This window comes from Nematolebias whitei, chromosome 7, assembly GCF_014905685.2.
Source record: "Nematolebias whitei isolate Nwh7 chromosome 7, NemWhi1, whole genome shotgun sequence".
NCBI classification, from domain to species: domain Eukaryota; kingdom Metazoa; phylum Chordata; class Actinopteri; order Cyprinodontiformes; family Rivulidae; genus Nematolebias; species Nematolebias whitei.
In genome coordinates this window covers 33,476,175-33,486,012 of record NC_056504.1, presented here as the reverse complement: position 1 = coordinate 33,486,012, position 9,838 = coordinate 33,476,175, and the positions used below count along the sequence as shown (strand labels likewise).

General features: G+C 36.0%; 1 protein-coding gene across 1 annotated transcript in view; it reads right to left on the bottom strand.

Moving 5' to 3' along the window:
* Positions 1-707: 707 nt before the first annotated feature.
* The window catches only part of LOC119412779 (protein phosphatase 1 regulatory subunit 1A-like), a 28,723-nt gene continuing 19,592 nt past the window's right edge, over positions 708-9,838 (bottom strand). Inside the window, exons 2-4 of the mRNA XM_037679814.1 lie at positions 8,893-8,953; positions 965-1,002; positions 708-818 (exon numbers count right to left, since the gene is read on the bottom strand). Coding sequence (XP_037535742.1) covers positions 708-818; positions 965-1,002; positions 8,893-8,953 — 210 coding nt within the window. The remainder of the gene's footprint in view (positions 819-964; positions 1,003-8,892; positions 8,954-9,838) is intronic.

Genomic DNA, 9,838 nt, shown 5'->3' with positions numbered 1-9,838 from the left:
ATCCATCCATCCATCCATCCATCCATCCATCCATCCATCCATCCATCTATCCATCTATCTATCTTTTATGTAAAAAACAGAATATTTAAGGGGGAGTTCTTGTCCTAAGAGAAAATGATTTGTTCTGCTTTAAGTTAGAACATAAACTTTATTTGTAACTAGACAGGAAGGAACTTATTACCAACAATACCACATACAAAAGTAATTCTGTCCTCATCAATTTGAGGCACTTATTCTTAAATAAACATGTTTTTTGTACACCCACACTTATAATAATACTATTATACATCAATTAGGATATTTTTTTACAAGAAAAATGTACTTAAAATAATAATCTATATTTTAATGTGCATAAGAGATTGAAAACGATTCTCCCTGGAATTGGTAAATAAAGAAAATGAACATAAAACTACACAAAAACAAAATAATTGGAGTCTTGATGATCCTGGTAAGTTCAGTCAAAAGCAAATTTTCTTCATTTGGATATTTGAAATTGTTTTAGTCCTCAGCCTTTGAACTTTCTTGATTTCAAGCTGAAAATAGAGCAAGATCCTCAAATGAGAAACAAAACATCTTCAGCGATCAACAAGAAGTCCAGTTCTCTTGGACATAGTGTACTAAGGTTACTACACCCCGGATGACTGACAACCTTCCCCTGTACACATTTTTGCTCGTGTTATTCTAAATGCCAAACTCCCATTTCAACATCACATGCACTGGATCGATGTTGACAAGACTTTATAATAAACTCCACCTTTCATTGTAGGAGTTCCTTTTTGTCCTTTTCGTCGCTGGCGAGGAGAATTCAACAAGGCTGCCTGGAAGATATCAACACAGCTTAGAGGAAAACACGAAGATAAAACACAGTGTTTCAAAAGTAGCAGAGCTCAATAAGAAAAAAAAACTCATGATTTTATTTTCAAAATCCTATTTCAACAAATCTGGCTTTCACTAAACATATTACCTTGTACAACTGGTTCGGGAGTCGATCTTCATCTATTTCTGCAAAAGGAAATACACTAATCAGTTTAGTGCTGGACACAAATTTGATAGACTCAAACAAACCTGAGGCATACAAGTCGCACAGCGTTCATATCAAAATAACATTTTCCAGTCAGTGTCTCTGTAGAACCGCAAACAGTTCAGAAAGAAGTATGTAGAAGATGACCTCGAGCCAAATGGATATCTGACACTCACATGTGCTTCATTTTTACCTCTCCGCCCACCAGTGTGGGTGATGTTGCTGCTCAACTTCCATTGCACAACATTCTTATACAAGAAGAGGAGCAGATCCACAGTACAATGCAGAAACTATCAAATGTGAAATCTCTGAACACAGTTTGGACTTTTATAGTTAGTAGGAGTCTCACTTGGTACCTCAAGAATGGGGGAAATATGAGTATGCTTTTATCACATAAAAAAATATAGAAAAAAGTAATAAAATCATAAAACTAAATACATTTTAAAAGTACAATGAAGCCAAATCAGTTCCAGATGTTTTTTCTCCCATCCAAATCTACAGACTACAAACTCAAAACTTTTTTCTAGGACAGCAGCTAGTTGCTATGCAACCTATGCCTCCCTAGATACTGAATGCAGTGTGTGTGTGTGTGTGTGTGTGTGTGTGTGTGTGTGTGTGTGTGTGTGTTCGTGCGTGCGTGCGTGTGTGTGCGTGTGTGTGATTGTGTGTGTGTGTGTGTGTGTGTGTGTGAGGGGTGGGGGGTGGGGGGCGCGTCACTTGTGCATATATATTCATTTGTGCTGGCCTTTCGACATGCCAGGAATCAGGACAATCTCAAACTGTATTTTCTTGAGTGCCACATGGTTTTACCTCCTAAAAGGAATTATGTTTTAAATCCACACACCCCAAACACAAAACAGTTTTAGCCAACCATTGCAAAACCATTGTACAACAATAAAAATCAATACTTGTTAGCGTGCATCTTTACACAGTAAATAAGACCAGTAAAAGAAGTCTATTATCAATTTAATAGTATTTCAAAAAATGTGTTTGTCTCAATAAAGAGGTGTACTTATTCAGCTTTAGAATGGACTAAACTATGTTCTACACTCGTGTTATCATAGCATAATGTTGTCGTGATGTATTTCTGACAACTTGGCATACATGATTCTTTTATTAATAATTACTCCACCAGGTGTCAATGTTGTTTTATGAATGCAAGTGTTTCTCCAGGTCCTCTATCTGTCACATGACTGGCTGAGCCAGAGCTGATGACAACCAGAAGATGGTTGAAGTTTAAGCACCACGTGTAAGCTATGATTTTATAGAAGTAATAATCAAGTTTGTAGCATGAAGGAACGTGAAAACGTGCTTCTTTGTTGTTACCAAACAACACTTTATCAAATTAAAAAACAAACCCAAAATCTCTGAATTCCATCCATCCATTATCTTTACCCGCTTCTTCCTTTTCAGGTTGCAGGGGTCACTGGTGCCCATGTCCAACAGTCACTATGTAAGAGGCGGGGGACACTTCAAGTCCATCACAGGGACACAGAGACAAACAACCATTCACTCGCTCACTCACACCTAGGGACAATTTAACGTTACCAATCAGCCTATTTGGTCTGTGGGAGGAAACCGGTGTACTTGGAGAAAACTCACACATGCACAGACAGAACATACAAACTCCACCCAGAAAGGCCCCCAGCCAGGATTTGAGTCATCGTGTCCTGCTTGCTGATCCACTGTGCTGCCTATCTCTAATTCCTTCATGTTAATACATTTCTTATTGTTTGTTATTTCAAAATAGATTTTTAAAATAAAAGTAATTAATACTGTGAAGTTCATATGCTAAAGGTGTTAGCACAACATTTTGTGGAATAAAAATAAAGAGCTTTTTAGTGTAATATGACAGCTGGCAATACAAAATGTTTTTTTTGTTTTTTTCAAAGAAAGATATCCTGTCCTTACATAAACTAACAAATCAACTTTGTTGGTTTCAGGTTTTTAGAAACAACTGCACAAAATGACTTTAGTTTGAAAGAGTGAGTCTTGTCTGGACACTGCTGAGTTTGAGAATTCAGATAGAAATATGCAAATATATGTTTTTGGTACTTTTATAAATTAAAATAAAATAAAACATCTTAATCTTCCAAACAGAAATGGCAGTCTAAAAGGTTTGTGCACCACAGATTGAATCACACTGAAGCTTCAAAACAGCTTCTATCTTTAAGTTGATGGTTTGATGGATGCAGCTGAAGCTGAAGCCTCGGAGCATTAAACAGCTGTGCTTAGGTTTGAACAAACATTGTGCTGTAGACGTGGATGAAAAATCAATTTGGGTTAAGACACAAAACTTGGCATTCACATTGCCGATTGTCAGCTTGTTTTGTCTTTGTGTGCAGCCCATCTGTGCTGCAGAATGGGAGAAAAGGCCAATAAAAAAGCATTTTCAGCAGCGACGAGTCTATCTCTGCAACTCCCAACTGAATGGTTGAGACAAAGCAAGATGAGAACAGAGAGAGTCTTCTGACTCGCAGCCAAGACTCTTCATTTCTGCTGTGTTTTAGCAGTAAATTGGTGTCAGTTGAATGCTGCCAAACAGCATAAAAAAACAGCAAGATAATAAAAAAAAACCTTTGCACTCACTTAGCTGATCAAGGGTGCAAACAACCAGTGATGTCTTGAGGTTGTTTTATCTTTTTTTATGTTGCCACAACCATGAAAGAGAAGGCAATTTATTCATCTCAAGTGACTGCTTGTTTTGGGTTCAGAATAACTCCTTTATCCCTCCTTTTTGTTTGTTAGCCAACAAAAGAGCCACAAAATGCACTTCTAATGCAGATGCAATCCCATCTGAACAGGATTAATGAAAACAATACCAAATTATGTTACTATGGGAATATGAGCATAATAGTGTCCTTTACCTCATGTTTTATTGCAGCATATATGAGAAATTCATCCTTTTCTTTCTTCATTAAATCTCCTGTCACTCACTTAATTTTCAATTTTTATCATCACTGTTCTGCTCCAGCCCTTCTTTTTTTTCTTGCATTTGCAAGTGAATATATCATTATTTCCCATTTTTAATTAATATTCTGTCATTTTGTCATTTAGTCTGTCTCATTTTACAGAAAAGCTCTTGTTGTGATAATTCTTTAACACCATTTCTTGTTATAATACTAATGGGTTTAGAAAGTGAGATGGCAACACAACAAGCAGCTGACTCATTTGACTTAATTTACCAGGGTGATAAAACACAACCCGTAGTGACACTTCAGTAAAACAAACAACAAAAAACTAAGATACACGTATTTCATTTTGGTGTCAGGTTAAATGGAATTAAAGAAACCCGAATGTAGGATTGTAAAAGAAAAACAAAAGGACTAAACAAAATAAAAGTCCAATAAAAATAGTGAGGAGTTTAAACAAGAACAACAAAAAAAAAAAGTTCAGGAAATAAACTAAACAAATATAAAGCGGAAAGTGTCATCTAATGGATAGACTGGGACACCTCATCTGAGTCAATAATGATTTTTTTTTCTGGGCTGTAATAAAATCTGGTTCATGAGAAGTTTTGCTAACAGACAAGCATGCATATGTTTATCACCCACCTTTCATGACAGTGGGTGAAAAGTTTCACATACTAAATTAGAAGAACAGATGAAATATTATGCTCAATAGGTTTTGCTTTAAGGCCATTGGAGATTTTTTTTTTTTTGGTATTTTATGTCATGTCTTGCTCCTTGATCTTTGTCTGATGATTTTATTTTTGCTCTTTCAGTCACACCTGGATTGCATTCAGTCATCAGTTCCTTCAGACTGTCTTATTCACCTGCCGGACCCTTGTCTCTGTTTTAATCTTGTTGCATCTTTAGTTTCAGTCAAATTTCACCATTTTCTGTCCTGCTTCCTGTGAGTTCTGTGCTTAGACAGACCAATGGAGAAACTACAGGCTGTGTTCTTTTTAACACTCATGCGTTTACTTCTTCTTTGCATAAAGAGTAAGACGTGCATTTCATGAATAAATAATAAGACAAAAAGTACAACCAAGTCGTAACAAAAAAGAAGTTGCTTTCTTTTTTTGTTTGGTCTCTGCCAACTCGTCTCATTGTCTCATAGCAAGAATCTGACACAAATCTTATTCTGCCTTAGAGAACTCTGAGATCTACCTCCACCTTTTAATGATTCTTCAGCATTATTTTACCCTCAGCCTGCATCTCAGTTGTCTCTGATTTTCCTCTGAAGTGCTTTTGGGGTTCAGAAAGCACAGAGCAGAGCAATTTGCAGCACATTTAATAATGCAGGGCTCTGCCTGATGTGGGGCACACCATTACTGCACCAGCACAGCTCTTCTCCCTCATCATCATACCTCCCATCCCCCTCCCTTTTGGCACCATCTCTTTCTCTCACACACGAGCACACAAATCACAAAGGTTAGGATTGTGTTTCTGCATCGGAATTATTACTGCTCTGCGCTCACTGGAGTTCATGAACGTCTCAGTTTTAATTTTGTTTTGGTATCTGTGACAAACTGTGTACAGGCTCATTAATTAACACTCCTGAGCTCAAATATAATGTCTCGAAACATGTAAAAAGAGTTTACCATTTGTTTTTATTATTATTATTCTGAGGGTGGAAAAAACGTTTTTTAAATGTGTTGGGATAAATGTGGTAAAAAAAATAAATTATTAGAAATTAAGTAAAACTGGAGCAATTAAAAAAATAAAAACAGAAAAAACAATTTCATTTTTCATCTGGAGAAAAAGCGTTTTATAGTTCTGTAAACCTTTAAAGATGCAGAAAAAAATGAAACAAACGTAAACAACACAGTGTTGCTTTATTCGGATACTCTCTTCTGCATGGGTCAACACAGAGAGTGAACTCGTGAAGAATTTGGCATTTGTTATCAGATACTCTTCTTGATGCAGCCTGGACTCAAACCTGCAGCCTCAGGACTACAAGAAAGCAGCAGCACCACATCCTCAGCATAATAATAATCTATTTTATATAAATATTAAAGACAAGTTATGAAGCTAGCTTTGTAAGATGACTTTCACTAAAATATAGAGCATCATTCTTTTCAGCAAGGTAGAATTTTAAACAATTCCACTATTCCCAAGTTTATAATAGATTTACTGCTTCCTCATCCTTAAACATAAACCACAGAACATAAACATCTGCAACAGAAAGCATGTGAGCTAATCAGGCTTACAGTAAATGTTAACACACTGAAACAAACCAGAGCTCTAAAAACACTAAAGTAATCTAAGAGAAGAATAGTTTGGCCTAAATGTCCAAAATGTCGTAAGGTAGCTTTATACAACCATAAATAAATGCAGTGTTGACATTGTTAATCACCTGCAAAATTCTAATTCTGCTAATTAGCAATTAAGACAAACTGAGAGCTTAAAGGCTAATGAGATTATCATTAGTGCAAATTTTAAACAAACAACAAAATAATTGAATGAAACAATTAAAACTATTAGCGATAATGCAACATATGCAGCACGGCTGGATTTACTTTTTGTTTTCTCTGTCAAGCCTGATTTTGTTTATTGTGAAATAGCTGACAAAACATGGCTGACATTGTAATATGCTTCCATGAGACAAGACTGTAAGGAAAATGAACAGTTTTGCTTTCTTTTTCCGGTCTCTTATTCTTATTTTTTTCCATTCTCATTCCTTAAAATATTCTGTGCCTTCTTCTATAAAGATTGTTCAAGTATTTTAGGTAAATTTCTATGGAATAATTGTGAGTAGTCAGTATTTTACCTGCCGTAGATTGTGGTACTGATCTTATTTTGTAGAACCAGAAAGAAATTCTCCGTCTGTTTGATAAACAATCGTACTGGGAACTTTTAATACTAACGCAGATACAACTTCTCACTAAGGAACAAGAAATCAAACAGAACACATTAATATGGTGGGGGGTGATGTTTTGACATAAACTCACAAACATCATTAAAAGTATAAATAGGTTGATAAAAACAAAAAGCTGTGGCCATGTTTATAAGTTCTCAATTACTGATCAGTTCCTAATTCAAACCTCACCAGCTGAAAACCATTCCCTTTGCCACAGATTACCTTCTGATTATCTCCTGACTCCGCAGTGGGTCACATTACTCACAAATACACACCCAAGCACAGCAGAGGCGAGGCAGGGAGCCGATGGATGACTCATACAGCAGGAGAACTCCTCAGAGATCTGCTGCTGTGTTTGATCATTAAGACCCCAGAGGACGCACGGTTGTTTTTGTGGTTCTAAAGTAGCTGGAAGATTCATATGATGTGTAACTAAGCTGAGATGACGCATCACAACAGAAAAATGAAATAGATGAAGGTATTGTAGCATGTAAACCATGCTTCTTTTGGAGTAATATAATGAGTCCTTTTCTGAAAAACGTCTTTATGGGATGTTTGTGCATGCAGCGAGCAAAGCCTTTAACTACATCTGAAGAATGCACAATATTTAGCGGTCATGAAAGCAACTGCAAGAAAGTCACAAACATTCATTACTGAGTGAGTGGAATAAGGCAAAATGCAGTTTACTCCTAATTAGTAAGCACTTTTTTACTCGAATGAAGAATTTCTTGTACTTATATAATTAAGCAGTGACAAGAATTTTAAATGTTTGTTTTTTATGAGTCACCATGACAACCAAGAAAATAGAAAATGATATGACGGCTGCAATAAAATGTTAATGTAAATTAAACTAAACCATAATTACTCCTCAGCTGCAGAGCCTTTTGTAAGTGTAACTCAGAAATGGTGCAAAAAATAAAAAGATCCAAAAATCCAAAATATTTAATTGCCTGAATGGCCCAATATTTGCACTCAATGTAAAATAACAGCCTGAAAATTGCAGACAATATGTGAAATCAGGGACAATTTGAAAGTAAATACATCTAATGACACCACACGTTTTCCTATTTAAAAAAAGGAGGTTTAAATCCAGAAGCATTATATAAAAATCTAAATCCACTTTTACTGCTTTTGTAGGCATTAAAAATGTATTTGGCAGCCAGATGCTGGTAATGAGTTGGCACTTTGTTGGTGCCATTTATTATCTTAAAAAGTAAATCTTGTTGCTGGGAAGGTTTGAAACATGTTTTTCAAGAGTTAAAAATATATAAAAATCCTCCAGTGAATATGTCTTCTCTTGAGCCAAGGTCAGTTCATATTCAGTCCATTACAAAAACAGCAATAATACACACTGTACCAGAATCAGTTACTAATAATCAGAAAAAGAGTGGGAAAAATAAAGACTTTTTTTAAGTTCCATGAATAAAAATACCATTTTCTCTAAAAAGAAAAACATAACTGTGGTAGAATTCAGGTTTATGAAATTACTTTGAAACAAACCACAAGACTTCTGGACCAGCAGTGTCCTTTGTATCGACCTGCTCAAATCAAACGTTCATGATGAGTCACGTTGGTCAAAAACAAACCCAATAGATCAGCAGTCACTTCACACCAACTGTCAACAGTTGTCTTGGCCCAAGTTCGGTCCAACTGAACAATCAACCCAAAACTGTCTGAAAGTCTAAAACAACATTTATAGAACCAACTTGAATCACCGTCTTGTAATAGTAAAACTCAGAGTTCAAAGAAAATTAAATTTGTTGGGAAGAACTTAAAATAACTGTAAAAACTGCAAACAGAACCTCAAGTAACGGAGATAAGAAAGAAAAAGTGGGTCGGAGTTTCTCCAGAATGTTACAAAAAACTCACAACACATTTCAGAAAAGAATGACTTTGTGGTCATGTTTTTTCCTTGATAAATATTTACACTCTGTGCTATTTTTGCTGCTCTTTTAATGTTGCTTATACCCGAAATTCGCAATAGAATATTTATCCTTGAAGTGCCAGATAAGGAATGAAAATCAATACATGTCAGAAATAGTGTGTGTGAGTGTTGAATATTTTACCTGGTGATGACTGATCACTGGATGCCACTAAAGTAGCAGGTGTGGGTCTACGCCTTCTAATCTGAAAACAAAATTTAAAAAAAATTAGGTGACACACAGTCCAAGTGACATATCACTTTAAACTCAAACTTTTTATTTCGGAGGGATCACACAGAAATGAGCATTTTCGTTTAAATGAGTCCAAGAGAAACCAGCCCTATCCCATGAGATGCTGTTGGGTCGATGCAACGTAATGTGTCATGAAGCTCTGTGACCAGAGGTCTGAGTGATCCAAATTTTGGTCAGTGTGCACTTTGAAGATGTCTGAGCTGAACTAAAGTGATTCTTGGTCCTGCAGATCTGAGCAAGGATCACAGCAGCATCTCTTCTTGTTGTTTCTTGTTTCATGAGTTCAGGTGGATCAGGCAGCTACAGGTAATTCTGGGTCAATAATATTAAAAAGTAAATTTAGCTGCAGCTGCTGAGGGTTGGGCATATAAACCTTTAACTAATCAGATGTTCTGTTTGTGGATAAAACATGTCTAAAGATAAGATCAATAAATTTAAACTACAGCTTCAGGAGTGTAATTGGCTGCAATAGGAGTTTTAAATGGTCTTGATTTTTTTAGACAACCACATCTCAACAGATTCACACAAGCATAAACCATGATGCAGCAGCTGGCAGGGTTGCTGAGTAATGGTCTTCTAACTGCTGTTTGTGCACTCAGTGTTACTGCAAACTCAGCCTAAACGGCAATTTATCGCATTGTTTTTAACATTTGTGATAGTCAAAGGAAACCCAAGCAAAATTTAGAGTCCTGAGGCACACTTTAGGTGAGCCAATGTGTATCTTTTTTTAAATAAAAATATTATAAATTATGACTCACACTGGCTGGAAGTTTTATTCATTCCAAGGATTCAAGGATTCAAGGATTTTTTATTGTCATACCAGCTCACATTTGCATGT